Source organism: Diplotaxodon limnothrissa, linkage group LG1 (genome assembly GCF_057381915.1).
Source record: "Diplotaxodon limnothrissa isolate DT_005_m linkage group LG1, D_limnothrissa_male_GT1.1, whole genome shotgun sequence".
Classification (NCBI taxonomy): domain Eukaryota; kingdom Metazoa; phylum Chordata; class Actinopteri; order Cichliformes; family Cichlidae; genus Diplotaxodon; species Diplotaxodon limnothrissa.
Window position 1 is genome coordinate 34,969,262 of NC_140596.1, and position 20,343 is coordinate 34,989,604.

The 20,343-nt window shown below is 40.6% G+C and overlaps 2 protein-coding genes across 2 annotated transcripts in view; both read right to left on the minus strand.

Moving 5' to 3' along the window:
• The window catches only part of LOC146640102 (protein kinase C-binding protein NELL1-like), a 313,384-nt gene that overhangs the window by 167,046 nt on the left and 125,995 nt on the right, over positions 1–20,343 (minus strand). The window contains exons 8-12 of the mRNA XM_085350021.1: positions 17,288–17,422; positions 16,102–16,204; positions 12,780–12,853; positions 8,847–8,946; positions 5,759–5,887 (exon numbers count right to left, since the gene is read on the minus strand). Coding sequence (XP_085206147.1) covers positions 5,759–5,887; positions 8,847–8,946; positions 12,780–12,853; positions 16,102–16,204; positions 17,288–17,422 — 541 coding nt within the window. The remainder of the gene's footprint in view (positions 1–5,758; positions 5,888–8,846; positions 8,947–12,779; positions 12,854–16,101; positions 16,205–17,287; positions 17,423–20,343) is intronic.
• Positions 13,888–15,106, minus strand: LOC146640104 (uncharacterized). The gene has a single exon (XM_085350028.1). It carries the CDS (start codon positions 15,069–15,071, stop codon positions 14,463–14,465), a length of 609 nt encoding a protein of 202 aa, XP_085206154.1. The 5' UTR covers positions 15,072–15,106; the 3' UTR covers positions 13,888–14,462.

Here is a 20,343-nt window from a genome sequence, read left to right on the forward strand (position 1 = left end):
CACTATCTAGGATGCACTTTGGTTCAGTATTGGACGCATGCTGGGATTTCTTCTACCACACATACAGAGCAGACTCCTGGGGTAACAACAGGCCATTTGGGAGGAGGGTCCCTGCAGCACTCAGCCAGGAGAATGGGGAATCAAATTGTTTGTCCTTCGATGATGCAACTGCATTTCCACATCAGCATGTCTGCTTTATTTAGAGCGGATTCAAGCCAAAGTGTGTCAACAACACAGGAGATTTTTTAGGCTGTGATTAACAAGCTGTCAGCAAAACAACGGCAGCGGCGGCGTTAATATTTGTATCCTCTGGAGCCGAGCAAGGATACAGTAGATCTACTGGGACTGTAAGAATATCACTGACAGCGTAAACAAGAGCTGATGAGGATAATAAGCCTTTGATAAGCCCATTAGCACAAACGTTAAAACACGCAGTGCGCTGAATGGAGGGGCATCATATGGTGTGACACGCCAAGCAGCTAACAAAGCATGTGTAACGCAAAACGTAAGTCGTAGTTAGCATTTCTTATAAATGCAATTAGCATTTAAGCATCAGATTGAATTTATCTGACTATACCCTCGCAAATAACATCTCACTTCTGACTGAATGTATGTGAATGAGACATGCTGTGTAAAGCACTTTCAGTGCTCGGGTAGAAAAGCGTTACATAAAAACCTGTTCGCATATTGCCACATTTGGACCAGCAAATGGAAATTTCAGTCATAATAATGGACTTAGATGCAAAGCTAGGAGATACATATGTTGTTACACAGGAAGAGGGAATCCTCAGTGCTCTTTATTTTCCTATTTTTCATTGGCTTATGTCACACATTTCTGAGTTTTAAGCTAAATCAATTAAATTAAGCCACATGTAACAATCATGAAGCCAGTGTCAAACAGCAACAGTGCCTCTAGCCAGCTTACCAGTTTATTTCTTATTAATTTTTTGTGTAACTCCTGTCCTGTCTCATAGCTATTGCAGTCACATTTATGATATGAATGCATACTTGTGCCAAACACATTTTGCTTTTCCAAGATCAGCTCTATAAATTCTGGTTGTTTTAGGTGGCCACTGGACACTGAGGTGACCTTAAAATTGGCCTTATCAAAAGAGATGTCACTCATCATCATTTCAACATTGTTTCTTTTATTTGTTTTAATTTTAGTCATTTGTTTTGTTGTCAGGTTACTTTGCTGTTTTCCAGCATGGTATTCCCACTGAATCACACATGATGAATGATGATGAATGAGTTTCATGAATATATATATATCTCCTATATATAGAGTATTCATATTTTTGCACATTTTTACAGTTTTAAATCCTGTTTATTTACACTGGACCTTGGCCTTCGGTGCATCCAGTGTTTGTTACAAGCTGTTTTACCTGCCCTCCACCTGTTAAACAGATGGCTGCAGCAGCAGGTGGGTGGGGCTTCTGTTCTATAACGATCCACTCTTAATGACATGCAGAGCCAAGAAGAGAAAAAACATGTGCTTTTGCCTCTACAGGGATTACTTGTACATATAGTCAAAGAATGTCCTAAAGGCTTTCTGTAAGTCATCTGATTACATGTAAATGTTCCATGTATTTCACTACATGAGTAAAATGTGAAGCATTAAACTTCATGGAATCTGGTCAAATGAAATATACTTGATTTGCTTAATGATTCATTATTTAAATATAAAAATCTTTGATTTTATATTTTTTCAGTTTACTCCAAATTCTTGCTTCATATTTAAGATGGCAAAGAATCAGTTGTTTGAGTGTATGCTGAACTCATTATCGGAAGGTTTGGTAATGTTTACTATGAGACTCTACTATTTTAACATTATGTATACAACAGAAAATAAAGACGAACACAGTAAATATACTGTAAGGTCAGAAAGCAACAATGCTTTGAGCAATTCTGGTTAAAATAAAAACAAAAACTGGAGAACAGCGGTGTCGTGTGTAATGTTGTCATACTGGTCAGAGCTTGATGATGGAGGTAATGAAGGAAAACGTAAAGGGTTTTTAAGATAACAATGAGCAGACCCAGGGCAACATTTTCAAGTAGTCCTGGATCTTTAATGCAGAAAGATATCATTTCGAATGCAGTAATACATTTTAAAATAAACAGCCACACAGGGACAGACCATCATCAGGGTGTGCCCATGTTTGCATTTCTACATATGTTCATAATGTGCCAAGTAGGTGCCTTCCTGTTTTTGCTTAGATTCTCGCTGGGTTTAGAAATCAGGTCTGTGTCACACATGCTTAAGGAGACACACAAAATATGCTCCAACTTCTTTGACTTCTATGCCTGAAAAAAGCATTTTCATTCAAAGAGATCCCCCTTTCTTCTCAGGACAGAACTTAATTTATTCTTTTTTTTTTTTTGTGAACTGCCCCTTCTCAGTTCAGATCTAACTTTTTTTTTCTTTCTCAGAAGAAAGCAGCAGCTAACTTGCTGACCTCAAAAAGCAGCTTTAAACCGGATTCTTGCATTGCCCAGAAATGGATGAGAATTGCGTTGAAACTCAAAAACTCATCTTCACAATTAGAGATTCAAACAATAGCCTTTCATTGAATGCTAAGACAAAAAGAGGAGTGCTTTGCCTTTGCCACAGCCAATCAGCAAACATCAGGTTTTGTGATAGTCGGTGACATTACCTATTCTAACCAATCAGTAATGGTCTGGAGCATGTCAAATTTCAGTGTTATTCCTAAATCTGGGAAATTGGGTTTTTCACCCCTTCCTACTCCAACACTTGTGGTCATAACATCAAAACTAACTGGGGTAGGTTGATTAAACCCATACAGCACATAGTTCAAAAGTGTTGTGAAAGCAACACGTTCTGATCCCAAAACGTAACATACCAACGCTACGTGACAAATCGTTGGTATGTTACGCGTTCGGAAAAAAGAGAACCGTTTGGAATGAATCTAGACATGTACATTTATTTTACTTTCTCATCATGAATCGCTTTGGAAAACACTATCTAATATGGTTAAGGTTGTGGTCAAGGTTAGGGATAAGGTTAATGTTAGAGTTAGGATTAAGGTCAGGATTAGGGCTGGAATTACTGCTGGGCACGTCATTCTATTGAATTCCATCCACAATCCGGCGCATGTCATAGGGATACGGAAGGTTACCTTTCGCGTGACTATGAGATGCCTCGGGACATGACAAATTGTCGGTATGATACACGTTGGGAATGAGAACGGTCTGTGTGAAAGGTGGCGATTGTGTTGACTTCTAGACATTTGATCATACGCCCTACTCTCCTAAAGCGCAAGGGATAATAAATTCATTTTTAGGCATGCACCAGATGCACCTACTGAGCCTTGTGTTTAAAGAACCCTATTGTAAATGTAGAGCAGTGATAAATAGGGTACTGGATGTTGCCACACCTTTGTATATCAGTGATGCAGTGAGAAATTGATCCCATTTATAGAAATAGTGAAATATGATGTTTTGTTTGTTTTACAACCTAATTAATACTTAATTTGCATCTGCTGGTGTTTATTTTGACTGCAATTCCTAGTGCTAAAATTAATTTAGTAATCCAGTACTTTTAATTTATTTACTTTTGATTGAAATGCATATAAGAAATAAACATGAAGTCTCATCAGTAGTTATTATTCATAGAATGCTATTTTTTGTGTCTTGTTATAAATTTAAATCTTCTATATCACTACATTTATTTTCAGTAGCTCTACATTACACTGTTGTTGACACTGTTATTTTCACTGGATGGTGACTTTTAAATGTATACTGTTTTTAGTTGTTTTTAGACACTTTATGGAAAAGTGTCTAAAAACAACTAAAACCACAGGTGTTGAACTCCAGGCCTCGAGAGCTGGTGTCCTGCAGGTTTTAGATGTGTCCTTGATCCAACACAGCTGGTTTAAATGGCTAAATGACCTCCTCAACATGTCTTTAAGTTCTCCAGAGGCCTGGTAATGAACTCATCATCTGATTCAGGTGTGTTCTAAAACCTGCAGTACACCGGCCATCAAAGCCTGGAGTTTCGACACCCCTGCCCTAAACGATCGAGGAACCATGGACGGTCACTTCATTGACCTTTATGTGCACCATAAAAATGAAAACATTTGAAAAAAGTCACACAAGTTAAAAAAAAAAAAAAAAAAGTCCTGTAAAAGTCTCCAAAATATTTACTGAGTCAGTCAGAGTTTATCCAAAGTTGTGAGCCAAATATCAACAATTTCAGCTAAAAAAAAAAAAAGGACACGATAGGCGACTGAATGCAAGCCAGAAGGCTGAAAAGCAGCCCTGCTTAAATCCTCTCATCCTTGCTCAAACAGCCCTCTGTTTGCAAGTAAATAATCTCATCTTCACTTATTCAGTGGCACATTAAATCATTTATGAGGACGTAACGGTCACATTTAATAACAGCTCAGTGCCACAGCTAGACACAATCTCATGTTTATAAAATATAAGTGGAGAAATTAATATGCTCTATAAAACAATCATTAGGATGTGAGGACACACCATCACACTGTTGTGCTTTGATTATAACCCACATATAAAGATTCAATTACTCCAGTCTGCTCGGAAAAGGCGTAAATCTAAGCCAGTTTAAGTTGGGAGGTGATATTGAAGCCAAATCAAATATTACCGTGATGTACGTCTGGATCCCCGTTAATCCAGCAACAACAGAAATTTGCGATGCCTTCAGGGTATCGCAGGGATAATGCCAAGAGCCACGGCTCCACGATTTACATAGTTGATCTAACAATCAGTGTTTCCCAGCCTTTCCTCATACGGTGTGGGACGGTTTGTGGACTGAGTGGTGCTCTGGGTAAACCTCTTTACCATGCAGATCAAACAAAAGCAGACAGACTGGAGGGCTTGTGGCTACACAGCTCTCAGCACATTTAGTGGATTTAGTCTGTTGTGGCGGCGACCCAATGACAACTTCACCGAGCGCTGAGCAAATCCTTCAATCCACAGATTGACGCTCCCGAGCCTCTCAGTCAAATAAGGCCATTAGTGCCATCGCAAGTAATCTGGGCCTCCAGCACCCACAGATTGAGCCTTTTGCTCCACCGAAAAAACCCACGCGGTGGAAGCGCCCCGATGACCGACTTTTTCCAGACGGGCTGGAAACCCCTGAAAATGAGCGAAGCAATGGCTCCAGACTCGGATGCCGTGATTCACAGGGAAAGCCCAGCATGCAGCGTAAGGCGGAAAAATCCTTCCAACAGCAAGCTAAGTTTACCAAAAAAGTTTGGTTTTAGCAAAAGCTTGAAACTATCCTGAAAGGCTGTGTCAAAACTTCCTGTAAGTACATATTCCACCACTGTTGGCACATGGCTATCTTATTGTGTTTGTTATTGCCACCCTCTAATCATACTGACTGTATCACAATAAGCTCAAAACAGGAGTGCCAGAGCTCTATTGTCAAACTCCTATGAAAGAAGCAAATTGCTTATAAGTTTAAAAAGAAAATCTATTTTAACAACAGCCCCAATAGCATAATCAAAGTCCCGAGCCTGGTTCATAGCTGCTCTTTAACCGAACAATCCTTGTTCTCTTTACAGCCAGTCATCATCATGTCATACCCAGAGCTCATAACAAATCTCAGTCTGCAGCCAACGGCCTTCATAAACACCCTCCTAAAACAGAACAATGAATTTGACGCTTCAACGCGCTGCCACCCATTCTGCTTTTAACATCCTGTGCTAATAGACATTATGAGACAGCCACGCTGGCCCTAGCTCACCTGAGCTGGGGAAAAATATGGTCCTACCTTCACAGTAAGTAGAATCCCCGTGGATGGAGGCATAGCCACTCTTGCATTCACACTCTGCTTTAGTATTCCTGTTTTTACACTCTGAGTTTTCCCCACAAATGAGTCCCTCTGCGCAGAAGTCATAACCTAAAAGAAAAGAGCAAAGGAAACCTTTGAAATCTGCTCACTCAAGGCTATAAAAAGTTGTGTACAGACACACAAACACACACACATGCATGCCCGTAACACAAAGATAAAAGCAGATAAATGCACAAAGGAGCAACCTTGTTCCTGTCACCTACAACACTGTGGATAACAGGGTGCCTGAAGTGTACGGTGAGTTTACAACTTTGAATAAATCTGGTGTATTAATGAAAGTTCTCATGTAAAAGTGCACGTGCTAACGAGACAAAACATGCAAATGCAGACACACACACACACACACACACTCTGCTGATGTAGGAAGATCTCCAAGTCATCAATTCACTCGGCTGAGTGAGCCACGGTGCTCTTACAGTATTTGAAGACATCCTTTTAATGAAATTTCAATTTCTGAAAAACCACAACTAACGCAACAGGTGGAGCACTGCGTCAGTTATACAGAATGGACAACTTTCAAAATTCAAAACACAACTACACACACATACACAAAACTGCAGTATAACAAGCTTTGCCATGTAATTAAAATACTGTAGAGTGTATTCTGTGTGTGCAGCTAAGATGCTATCTCAAGGCAACATGGAATAATTACAGCCGTGTTTACAGAAGAGTAGCAATGAGTGAAAACTTCCAATTGCTGACTTCCCCAATGACCAGCTGTGTTTCAGTCCTAGAGGAAATTGTGCCCAGTAGTTTAACTCTTCTCCCTCCCTCCCTAACTCTTCTGCCAGGGCTGAAAAATGAAGCCAAACGATGAAGTGCCAGTTCCTCAAATGGCCACTTGAGACTATCTACAAAAGCCAGTTAATCTCCACTGGGTACACATCAAAGTGCCCAACTTGCTAGGAGGAATAAACATGTTTATGCCTAGTACAAAAGAAGAAAAAGGTTCTGGTCATGGTAACAGGTGAATTTCTATGTAAGTCACCCATTTAAATATTGAAGTCCTGCATGATAAAGGGGCCTCTTGGTTACAAGTAGATGCTGGCACAGGTGGCTGGAGCCACTAGCTGCCTGCTAGACATTACCTCAGCTAACTGGAGTAGCTGAGCTGGACCTCTTGACTGTCCTTTTGTGGTGCTGGTGCTGTTTGGAGTGTTGATGTGATTATCTGACAAATAACAGGGCTTGCTGTGAGGTTAATTGCACTGATGATATTGATGTTTTTTTTTCCCCTTTGGCAATAATTAACAAGTACCTAGTTGTAGCTAGTTAGATGATAACTTCAAACTCTGGTCTCCTGCCTGTGTGTGATCATTTCTGCCTACCTAGATAGAGAACAGCTACATCTATCATTCATCTGTGCTCTGTGATCTGAACCAAGCCAGAGTGAGACTCATGCACATGCACAAAAATGTGACCCGCCAGAGAGACAGACAGACAAAAAGACAGACAGACATAGATGATTGTCTCCTGCTCAGTAGGTACGAGTTGATATAGCCCATCATGTCCTGTAATGAGTGACAGACTGGCTGCACATAAAAGCCCTGCGAGGCAGGGAGCCTGGGGAGCTATTACCGAAGAAAGACTTGTGCCTGCATTATTCTCCCTCTCAGTCCTTAAATCATCTGCAGCGAGTCCTCACAGGATCATGTGTACATGCTACAGAGAGACCAACTGTGATAGTGTGTTTATGTAAAAGGGGAGTTGTTGCTGGATTTTGATTTGCACTGCACTGCACACTTGCACGAGCCCCTCACACTGTGCAATTCTTTGTTTTCTTTCCCCGGTGAAATTCTACCTGGTATGAAGACTGTGTGACAATTGTGTAATTACCAATTTAACAAAGCCAGCGTGACTCCGAGGACTTTAACAGCGAGGTACAATTACATCTCAGAGTGGTGGTAAAGGACCAAGTCACGACGCGGCAAAAAGAGGCCTGGAGATGATTTGGAAACAATGATAATGAATAATGACCGACTTGGCTTTTTAGCAAGTGTGTGTGTGTGTGTGTGTGTGTGTGTGTGTGTGTGTGTGTCGGAGAGGTAAGAAAAGGTTTGGAGAGAAGAGGCACTGAGACTTTAATCTTTAATTGCTGCTCCTTACTGTATTAAATCTACTTTTCTGTTCTTCCTTCCTCAGCTATATTTCCCTTTATAATGCATAGCTGTCTTTTCTCTCCTTACTCTTTTCTCTTACTTTCCAACAAAAGGAGTTCAAGTCCTTTCCTTCCTTTACTCTTAAGTTCCTCTCCTGCTTTCTCTTTACTCTTTACCTAACACTCTCAGTATTGTCAGTATATCAGTTTGTAGTCGTCATCTCTTTTCCTTTCTTTTGCTGGCATGTGCGTTTTACCTTATTTACCTCCCATCTGCCCCCTTCCTTCTCTTCATCACAGCAAGTCTAAGACTTCATTTTACCTTCCCTTACCTTTCTGCTTTTTGCTGTCTTATGCTATACTCATTTATCTTTTCGTCTCCCTCTCTTTCCTATTCCCAAACATGTATTTTCCTTTCCATTTCATCCCCGTCCTGTGTGAATACAGTGAGTCTAAGAAATGCTAGCTTACCTAAACAAGAGCGCAATTTCCTTCACTCAGAACCTGCCCCAGGGATTCTTTCATTATGTCTCTATAGATGGCAGCCTCCTGTAGTTTGTTTATTCAATGTATTTACTGAATTACCAGTGGCTATTTACCCCGTAGCATTTCCCTGCCAAAGCAATGGGGTTCAGGTAAATAGGCATAGCAGGTGCTCTATGGCAGAAAGACCAATCTGCTCTGAAAGGTACACGGGCCAAAAAGCATTCACAGTGGATGACAAGGGAGAGAGACTAAATTATTGCAGAGGCACAGCCTGAATCAGCATTGGGAAGACGGCTGTGTTTACTCCTCACAGCGACACAGTACCGGTGTGTGTACATGCAAAAAAAAGAAAGAAGAAGAAGAAAAAAAAAGTAATCCATACAACTGAGAAAAGTGCAGTGGGAAGTGGAAAGAAACATGTACCTCTGCAAACATTGCAGCATCTGCCATCTGGTAAGATCTGTTCACTGAGGGTGCAGTTTAGATCTGGACAGGTCTCTGTGACTTTCACCATCAGGCCATTCTGGAAGGACAGGACACAGGCAAGACATCGTGATTTCAGAGATGGGGTCAGATGTGTGAAGGGCTATGCATTAAGAGAGAATCAGTTTTCCACCAGTTATACAATCTGATCTCTTATAATATTTAAAACTGCAACCTCTCATCCACAGGACTGCTTCTTCAACCAATTTTTTTCTTATCAGTCCCATTTCCTGACTTTAAACACTTAAATCAGCTGTTTTTGAAAGGCCATACTGGGTATTGAGTAAATTATATATATTAATATTTCACGTCTTTCCTCAATGTCGTCCCTTTGTAGGAAGTAGGAACCATTTTAACTGCTTTCTCATGTCATCTGTAAATAGCCCAGTTTCTTGGTGAACCTCTGTCTCTCCATCTGATCGTGCTTTTTTTCTAAAAATGTATTCTGTATTTCAGTTAATTTTTAATTTATTAAAGCTGCACTATTTCTGCACTACTGACTCAAACAGTAGACACATAAAAACATTTGAATGAGGAAAAGCCTAAATGAGCCAAATAGATCATTTGTCTCTGAAGGAGCCAAAGGAACCATGGAAATAAAATGAATATTAGACTTTAAAACTTGAAAATTAATTATAATGTTGCTCTGTGTGTGACCAGGGTGGAAATAAATATATATATGGTAATATTTTAGCTAGCTTCATAAAACGATTACATATCTAACTGTTACAGTGTTGCCATCTGTCAAATAAATGAATATATTCATCACTAATTAATAAAATTACCAGTTTGGCTTAAGCTTAGTCTGTTCGCCCAATCTGCAAAATCTCAGAAAATACCAATAAATGCCGAAAACCTTGAAACCACGTACTTTATTTTTGAAAAGCACTTTTTACTCTATTATTTTTAACATGCAACTATATGTTAATGGTTGTCAAATCAATTCTTTGAATACTGGCATTGTTTGGTGCCATCGACAGCTATGATGAGCTCAGCAACACCAAGCCTGTGCACAGTGCAGTATAATTCATCAGTCAGTATTAGTCTTCACAGTATTTACTCAATACTTTGTTGAAGCACCTTTGGCAGGAATACAGCCTGAAATAATTTTGTGTATGATGCTACAAGCTTTGCACATATATTTTTGGTATTTTCTCAAATTTTTCTTTGCAGAACTTCTCAGCCTCCTTCAGGTTGGATGGAGAATAATTTTAAGCCATTTTCAGATCTCTCCAAAGATGTTCAATCATTTTGAAGTCTGGGTTCTGGCTCGATCACTCAAGGACATTCACAGAGTGGTCCTGAAGAACCTCCTTTATTATGTCGGCTGTGTGTTTGGGGTTGTTGTTTTGTTGGAAGATGAACCTTCGCCCCAGTCCGAGGTCTAGAGTGCTCTGGAGCACCAAGGATGAACATCAAGGATATATCTTTACATTGCTGCATTCATCTTACCCTCGACCCTGACTAGACTCCAAGTTCCTGCATCCCAAAAAACATCTCCACAGCATAATCCTGCCACCAACATGCTTCACTGTATGGGTTTGCCCGCTCTACCATACAGGCCAAGCTGGTGGAGTGCTGCCGAAATAGTTGTCCTTCTGGAAGGTGCTCTTTTCAAAGAGCAAAGCTGGAGCTCTGTCAAAGTGACCATCAGGTTCTTGGTCGCCTCCCTGAGTAAGGCCCTTCTACCCTAATCAATCGGATTAGCTTGACTGCAAGCTCTAGGAAGAGTCCTGGTGGTTCCAAACTTCTTCCATTTAGAGATGACAGAGGCCGCTCTGCTCATTGGGACTTACAATGCTGCAGAAATGTTTCTGTACCGTGCCCCAGATCTGTACCTCAATACAATCCTCAAATCCTCAGTCAACTGAATTCACCATTTGAACCCAAGACCTTCTTGCTGCGAGGTAACAGTGCTAACCCTGTGCCACCGAGCTGTCAATCTAGACTTCAAAAAAATAGGGAAACTATGATTACAAGGCTTTATATAGAATTTTCTGTACGTTTTTGTCCTTTACAGGTTAAACCACAATAAGGCATATACGTAGTGTGTTTAGGGTTATCTTTCTCTTCTAACCCCAGTGATTTTCCTGTGGTTTGAACTCTTGTGTGATCTTGTGAATTTTGTGAATCCAGGCAACTAACCACTCTTACTAGATTGTACTAGTTTGAATTTTGTAAATTTAATAACCACCCAATTTCATTTTTTTGAGTGCAGCTGGACTCCAGTCACGTGCAGAAACATCTAACAGATGATCAGTGGAAACAGGATGCACCTGAGCTCAATTTTGTGTGTACATGTTTTATTATCGCCATTATTTTATTCAGTTGTTTCACCTTGTCATTGTGCGGTATTATGTGTAGAATTTTGAGGTGAAAAAATAATTTTTAAAAATGTATTTAATACATTTTGGAATAAAATAACAAAAACACAAAATGTAGACTGGGAATACTTTCCAGACACACCGTTTATAAGACTGTAGAGGCTGGAGGAGTGACAGGTTGTGTAGGGCAAGTAACTCGGATCCTGAAAGCTGATGTTTTGGATTTAAATTGTGTAAAAAAAATAAATAAATAAAATAAAGTTGAGGTAAACTAAAATGATCAGTACTGAAATAAGCCAGAAGTAATATAAAGAGATTAAAAAAAAGTTACTTATGTTGAACGTGTGATTTTCAAGTTAAAGGCTTCTGCTGTATGCTGGATCAGTGAATACTAAAGAAATGGAAATTCTCTGTTTTTGTCAGTGACAATTTTATTTAGAGTCCCTAAGAGTTAATCACCCCTAGAGGTGACCTAGCTTTCAGTTGAAAGCAGTGGCTGGCTCAGAGGTCGTTAATCAAAGTAAAAAGTGATGACATGCTTTTGGCAAGTGATCAAACACACAGGATTTGTAGTCAGTGGACTTAAACATGTGAACGCACTAACAGAGTTTTAAATGAACACTAATGGTTTGAAGCTGCCGAGCAGAATGACTAATGTCACGCATCATAATACTTCATAATTTGGCCTAGAGTGGTCCTCTCTTTCCTTCTTTTCTCTTTCTTTTTGTGTTTCTGCCTCATGTTGTATGACACACATACAGATATGTCATTGCTTTTCCCCCATTCTCCCCCTCCCAGGGTGAGAGGCCAGAGCAAAAATCTGAAGAAGGATCAGATCAGATCAATGCTAAATCTGACATGTCACCACAAAAGAAAAAAAAAAAATGCACATATTGACTTACACACATTAAAACTATCAGGCTGTCTTTGTGCCAAGAGGGCTAAAAAAACAACACATTTTTAACCCCCCTTTAAATATAATATGCCCAAATTGGACTTTTAGCAGATCTTACGTCCAGGAGTAAATATGATTGTAATTGCTTGAAACAAACATTTGTTGTTTAATGATGTTTCAGGGTCTCTAAGGGCTAATAAAGAGTCCAGGAATCCAGATGTCTGGGTCTTTGTAAGCAATTATATGCATAAAACGCTAATTTTCTCCTTAAAATAGTGCCTTTAAAGATAAATGGCTTCTCAGTGGAGAAAGCCCACCTCTGTTCTATGCTGAACTGGAATAATGAGTTCAATTATAATCTACACAATGATGAAGCTCTGATTCAAATCAGGCCTTTGTGTTGCCGTGTTCATAAGTTATTCTAATTACCTGGCTATCTCGCCATTAGAGCGGTGGGGGAAAAAAAAGGCAGATTGAACAGATTGCAGGAGGGTGGGAAAACTAATAAGGCCTGCTGGTTAATTGAATAACACACCGAGCAGTCCACCGCACACATGAGCACTGCATGTTCAAGTTCCAAAGAGGCGTTGTCTGGTGGTTGCACGATAAAGACTAAACGCTGGGGAGAGGATGGAAACATAAAAGACGAGTTACCTTGCATTCCCGGCAGCTCCTGGACAAAAACCGCTGTCCCTCAGAAAATGTCTGTTCCATGTAGGTACATTTTGCTGCAGGCAAAAAAAATAAATAAATGAACAACAAGACAAGACAATTTCTATATCACTTTGTTTGGGTAAGCACAAAAACTATGAAATACCAGAAATTGAATAAATTCTTCAGCTAACACTGAGAACTGGAGGTTGCCTACAAAAAAAAAAGTTTCCAGGCTGAAGTTTTGCATAGTTAATTCCATCTGAAACAAAGTTGTTCTTGGCTAGTGTGCACAAGCGGAAAGGAACTGTAACAGCGCATTAAGAATACAACAGAGGAAGTCTCTTCTGCATATTCCTCTGGTGATAAAGCAGAAATAGAAAGTGAAGCATATGATATGAAGTCCTGCTTTTTCTCCTCTCCGGGGTGCAGGACTGTGGAGCACTCAGTCGCAGCTCCGGAGCGCCGCTCCATCATTCGTTTGTGCCAGAGCTCTGATGTTCACAGGGGAGGAAGACGAGGAAGGAGTGAATGGAGGGAGAAGCAGAGGAGGCTGAAATTATTCAAAGGCTGTCTGTACTTTGGGGATTCAGTGTTTTTGCAGTATAGTAAGAAGACAGTTGTCTCTGAGCAGTAAGCAGACCCCTGTGTGCTTTTTACAGTGATTCTATTTCAGCTTCCATAAAAATCAGATGACTGTGATCTTCGCTCTCGGCCCATAGCTTACTCTGATTTCACTGTGTCAGAAGAACATTGCCCAGAAACAACAGCCCAGCCTAACACATTAAAAAAAACAAAAGTTGCACCTACTGTATCTATCTGGTTAGATCTGGGGTAGGGAACTCCAGGCCTTGAGAGCCGGTGTCCTGCAGGTTTTAGATGTGTCCTTGATCCAACACAGCTGATTTAAATGGCTTAATTACCTGCTCAACATGTCTTGAACTTCTCCAGAGGCCTGGTAATGAACTAATCATTTGATTTATCAGAATCAGAATCAGAATACTTTATTCATCCCGAGGGAAATTAGGGGTTACAGCAGGCAGCACGCTAATGGCGCATGCGCACTCACAAAGGAACCTTCTGACCAACTTTACACAAACATCACATTGGGCAGACATGTCAGAAGGTAGGCTGATAGGAAAAAAACAACGAAAATACACTACATGAGGTAAGAGGAGGAGAAAAAAAACTCCACTCAGACTGAGCTCCTAGTGGGAGAACAGTTTGATAAAAGAAAAAACACCTCAGCACAAAAGCACATGACTATCAATACACCATAGAAACACGAGACAAGCAACAGGGGCGGGTAAAGGGTAAGAGAGAGCCGGCGTAGACAGCGCATCCGGTCCTGCAGCATCTGTGCTGGTCCAGTTGACTGCTATCATCCCCGGTAGGGCACAAGCATCGAAGGCGTTGGAAAGGGAGGGGGATGAGTGAGTGCTTATCAGTGTAAGTGTGTGTGTGTGCGTGTCCATAGTTTAGCTGAGACAGTGTCCTTCGGCCTATCAGGCTAAGTAAACAGTCCTCCAGCCAATCCAGGTGTCCTTCATGGGGCGGGAAGAATAGTCATCACACAGTCGTTATCAGGGAGTTGTTTTGGTGGGCTCCAGCCTTGGGCCTGCAGCTGGGGCCGTGGTGTCCAAATGTTGAATATTGTTGATTTCTCCTTTGTGAGCAGCTCGAATTCTAGCACTCCGAGGCTGGTCTCTCGATCTCCCGTTGAAGAGCTGCGAGCCTCCCCATGATGGTATCAAACTTCTGTTCCGTGGTGTTGTCAGTCTTTTGATTCTGAGACCCCACAACTGCAGTGATCCGTTCCGCGATGTTTTCCAACTGTCGCTCAAGGGTCTCATTTTGAGCAGGCCTCTCTCTGATGTTTCCCCTCATACGCTCAATGGTGTTGTTTTGAGCCTTCACAGCAGCTGTAAGCGTCTCCAAGGTGTTGACCATATTACGTTCGTTGTGAGAGGTCGCACCTCGTCCCGTCGCTTCGAATCCAGCGGGCAGCCTTGTGGGGGTTTGAACAGCCGGTTCCGCTTTCTTATTTCTCTGATAAACCAGGGCTAAGCCAACGCCGATCAGCATGAACCCTGTTATCATGGTTCCGAATAGGTAGATATCTTCAGCGTCCTCGATCGACAGTCCCGCCAGGCACACGGTCCTCCAGTTCTGCCACCCGTCCATCATGTAACCGGCAGGGAAAGTCCCTCCAGGGCACTCAGGCTCTCCCGAGCCCCGACTTCTCGTTGAGAAAAGGGTGTCAATAGCACTCAGAGACCAGTTGATCAAATCCATAATTCTCTTTTAGGTTTAGAGAACGACAGTGAGAGACTGTTCCAGGGAAAGTAAATTCACACAAGACAAGACAAGAACATAGAGGCGAAGCAGGGAAGATAAGGGTGAGATTTAGGTGTGTTGACCCAGAGTGATATCTAAAACCTGCAGGACACCGGCTCTCGAGGCCTGGAGTTCCCTACCCCTGGTTTAGATGTACAAAGTTCCTGCTTTGCTTTAGCTGATTTTGCTAATTTCGAGGTTTGTGTTGTTGGTTGGACCAAGTAAACACTGTGAATACATCATATTTTCAAAGAGACCTGCAGCAATCCTTGCTGCTTTCAATCATGGCTACAAAATTGCTTATTAGAAGCAAGCACCAAAGCTTTTGGTAAAAAAACAAAAAAGCATGAAAAAGCAACTTAACAAAGTCCATAGCTACAAGTGCATCTGCATCACAGCCTGATACTGAAGCGACCAGTAGGCAACAATTGGTTTTCAAATTTAGCCCCTTATTACTGAGTCAGTCTTTAGCTATCCATTACAGTGAATAGTGAGTCAATAAGGGGATTTTTTTAAGACACAACACTAGTTTATCTAACCTAAAAGCTATATTTTGTGGCTGTGCCAATTGCTGTCTCTCTCTAGCAAAGAAAAGGAACAATGTGACATTGTTACACTGCTGCAAAAAGGCAACACCAGAAATCTTCTCTTGCTTTGGCACTTCAAAAGTAATGGTGTAGATGGTGTCGAAAGCATAAGATAGCAAGCTAAGAAGAGCTCATTCCAAAAAGTGACAAATGAACAAAGCAAATCAGGCACTTCTCAGCCACTTATAGCCTAAAAGAGGTGGCAGATACAGGGCATCACGCCAAGTTTTTCCTAATTTTGAACCCAATTAACATGTCTATGTAAAAATGGCTCTTTTTCTCGACCTCTGTAAACACTTTGTTCCTGAGTCGTAGTCACTCATTTTGGGTCATAGTGACTACAAAATGAACAGAAAAATTAACTTCTGTTCACGGGCTTGGTTCTTACTCATTATACTTACGTCTGCATGTCTTGCAGCAATTTCCATCAACATGTACAGGCAACAAGTCTTCTGAGCAGTTTGCCAGAGGACAGAAAATCCTGCGACACTCGACCACACCGTTCTGTAAGAGCAGGCGATATTCTTTTGTTTTAAATGAATAAAAACAAACATTACAAGAAAAAATCCAAAGCTCGGTGTGAACATAAGGGTCTTGCCTATGGCACTGCTGTAAAATTCACTTTGAATGTATGTCTCCTCCCTTCTGTGTCTCAATATAGGATACATTTGCTTAAGTATTTATGTCATTTTAAATCTTTAGCTTGGGGGTTGGGGACTTTTTTTTTTTACCACTAAATCTGTAACACATATAGTGTGATACATGTTTTTATCCACTAAGGTTTGCAGTAGTTGAAAGTTGTTGATTACACCTTATTTGCACCTATAGAGCACCTTTTTAACCTTAGCTAAGGTTTAAAGAGCTCTTCGCGACGTGTTCAAACTACCGGTATTCATAACATTATATTTAGAACTACTCTTAAACTGACAGCTGTGCTATTTAAGAATAATGAACAAACGATGACGCCATGTAATCTGAAAACAGATTATTCACACAGTAGAGACTGAATGAGGGTAGCCTGATGACAGTCGAGGTTCTGAAGGACTGTCTTAATTTTTGAGACTGATACCTCGCTCTCTGCCATCGCCTCTTCATTTCAAGAGTCATCTGAAATGATTCCCTGGGACACCCTGGTTATCAGTTAATGGCATGTCCATGGGAGGAAACCAGACTGACAAAACTTCACCCTGTGCTTGATGTGCAATGATGCAGCAAGTCTAATTCTCCCAGGCCAGCGATGGCCTGATTCACTGCATTTTAAAATCTGGCTCCTATGTATGAGTGCAGGCAGTCAGGCTGATTAGGGGGCACTTATTAGGAGGCGGGCAGGAGGCAGAGAGAGATGATGCTCGGGCTGGGTGAATAGGAGGTCTGATGGGAAGGCAAGTTAAGAGAGCTAAGTGGCAGGTATGGTGGCTGGAAAGACTGCATTAAAGAGAGAAAAAGGACCGTAAGATGCTGCTGCACTATTATGTGTCACCAGTGTGAGATTAAAGTGTTTGATAAGGAGGTTTTTAGGGTGTGATAATTGAAAGTAGATAACCAAAAGCCAAGGTCTCAGTCTTTGAGGATGAGGTTGGCACTCACCTTGCATGCACAGTTCCTGCAGTTCTCAGGTTCTACCCACAGCTCCTTATCCCGGTAGACCAGACCGTTGGCACTGCAGGTCCTCTCGCAATGACATCCTTCCAGCTGGGTCAGCCTAGACTCAGCATAGTTCAGCTGTACACAGAATCGCCAGAGTCACAAAATGAAATCAGAAGTCTAAGTGCGCATGCTGGTTTTACCCCTCATCCCCTCCCCATAATCCCCCTGGCATGCCCTGGATGGTTTTCACCGCGAGGTGCTACGCCGGGAGCCACTCATTAGTAGGGCACATAGAATAATAAGTCATCATCATTCAGCTCATGCTTGAGACCTTAGGCTATAATCTACTGAGAAATGACAGGACTAACAGCTTCGATCCCACCTCACCCTTCTTATATTCCTACACACTGATCAGCCCCTTCTTCCTCAGCTTATTTCCTGCTTGACACTCCTCACAGCTGTCTCTCAACACAAGTGAAGCATCTTTGACTGACAACTGTGTGGCACACGGGTTGGAGTAGACCAAAATCAGATTTCTTTTCTCTTTGAGATATTTTATTCCACTCAGTTAGCCTAGATTTTTGATTTTTTGGCTTGGGATTACCTGTACATTAACCCACTATCCTCAAGTTATCATTTGAAAATTTGTTGGGTTTATGTGTATATTACATGTGCCTAAAAAATACAAAATATACACACGCACACACACAAAATCTGAGTTCTGTTTCATAGATGGGAAGCTGGAGAAATCTGAAAACTCCAACTGATCTGAGCACTCAGAAATTATAAGGTCTACTTAGACGGTTTGCAACCCTGCCTTTCCACCACTTCGCTCCTCTGAGAGCTGCCCAGGTCTCAGAGTCAAAAAGACAGGAGTAGCTGGGAAATGATAGACGCTTTTCAGGAAAAAAGAAAAAATGCTGGATGTCACAGAGGCCTTTTACTTCATTTAGAGAAGTCTCGGCTGGCTGCTGGAATGCTGTGCGAGTTATGAATAGTAGAGATATGTCCTGTCAAAGCCCAAAAACAAAATGTTTGAAAAGCAATTTCAAAGGCTCGGAGGCTGCCTTGAGGCACCACAGAGGAATACCTTTCCTGTACAGTGTGAGCATCAAATGGCGCCGTGACGATGCATAAAGAAGTCACAGGTTAACAGGCATGGATCTCCTATGGTGGATACAACAGCCTGAGAGAGGTGTGAAGTCCCAGCTAAACACAAAGTCGACACACCAGAAGCCTCACATTATGATATTTACATCATTCATCACTTGTTGCCGTTCCTGCTTGTCTGACAGATATGTCAAGCACGTAAAAGTTCAATCTTATCATATTCTGGGGACCAGTGAGTCTTGGGCCAATGAACATTTAATTAAATTTTGTTTGTAATCAAGATCTGAATTGTCTGTCGTTAAGCGCTTATCATATTTTAGTTGGAACAATGAAACAAACACACATTGGGATTTGGTTTGAAACTCAATGCATCAGTGCATCTATAATTCAAGTGATGGTAATGCTTTAGCACTTGGGATTACAGTAGTGACAGAAAAAAAAAACAGTTTGCAGAGGTTAATATAGAAGATTTTCACCACATTAAGCTGGTATTTAATTTGCAAAAGGGCTCATCTGCACATTTTAGTGAATTAGGAAGGAATTAATGAATTGTATTTTGGGTTTCCATAGATCATTATTCATATTAATAGTAAAGCCATTCTATTCTGCCAATTAACTCCGTGGATGTCTTTGGACTGTGGGAGGAAGCCGAAGTAAACAGAGAGAACACTGAGAGAACATGTATATATTATAGAAATTTATATTCAAAAATACTTATCCTTTGGATTTAACCTTCTAAAACTGCAGGATCAGACCGCTGGGTTACGCTTACTAATACCAATATTAGTAGTGATATTTATAGCAATAGTTATTATTTAATGGTACTTATACACTAATTAAATTAACTTACAATGTAATTATTTCTTCTTTCCTGTAAAATACATTACATATGCACAACTTAAAGTTACTTAGATAGTACTTACAACAAAGTACCTACTTACAGAATAATCTGTCTCCTTTTCTTTAAAATACCTGATGTTATGCAATACTTAAATTTACTTATGCACTATGTAAAATTACTTACATATACTTCAGTTTACTTACAGTATAATTATTTCAGTAAAAACCTGACTCAATACTCCTTATTCTAGTATGCTTACCTTTAAGTATTTGTAGATATATAAATAAACATATTCAAATAGATTTGTATTATGAAAGTATAACTACATTGTAATTTCAATAAAAATGTACTTAAATTTATTTTAATTACAGGGCAATTGCTCCCTTAGTCACGGCCCATATTATAAAATGTTACCTATTAATATTATTATCATCATTTGGTTTTTGCCTCTGTGAAGCTTTGAAGCTGGCCCTGCGGTAATGCCCAAGCAACTTCAAGCAGTCAACTTTTCACTATTTCTATGTGAGCAAATGTTTTAAAGGGAATATTTATCTTAGCTTGAATGGTTCATTCATGATGCTTTATGATAAATAAAATAAAGAACATATATATGCTGCTCCACAAAATAAGAAATATCTTTGAAAACTCAACCCAAAATTCAGAGACGTCTAATATCTGCTGACTTCAAGAACTGAAATGACATACATGGGTGAATACCAAACGTTAGTTTGGATGTATCCGAGTAAACATCATGTTTTTTAACTGGAGCGAATCAAAATTTTAAATATGGGGAAACAAAACTGGATCAATACTGATACTGCATGCTGTGGTATCATGAAACAAAGGTCCTGAGCTTTGTCTAGTATACTTTTTGGCACAAAGACATCCTCGGGCTCCATCTCAGGTGTAATGCATGCAAATGCGTTGTCATCTCACCCCACCTTGACACTCCACGTCACACGCTCAGGACCAAGCAATTATTCACCTCATGCTGAATTCCTCTATTTTCCACATCACAGAGGCAGACAGCCATTTAGCCGTGGAGATGACTGCATTCTCCCTGCTGCGGCTTGTACGTGCAGTGAGGTCACGTGGCAATAGGTTA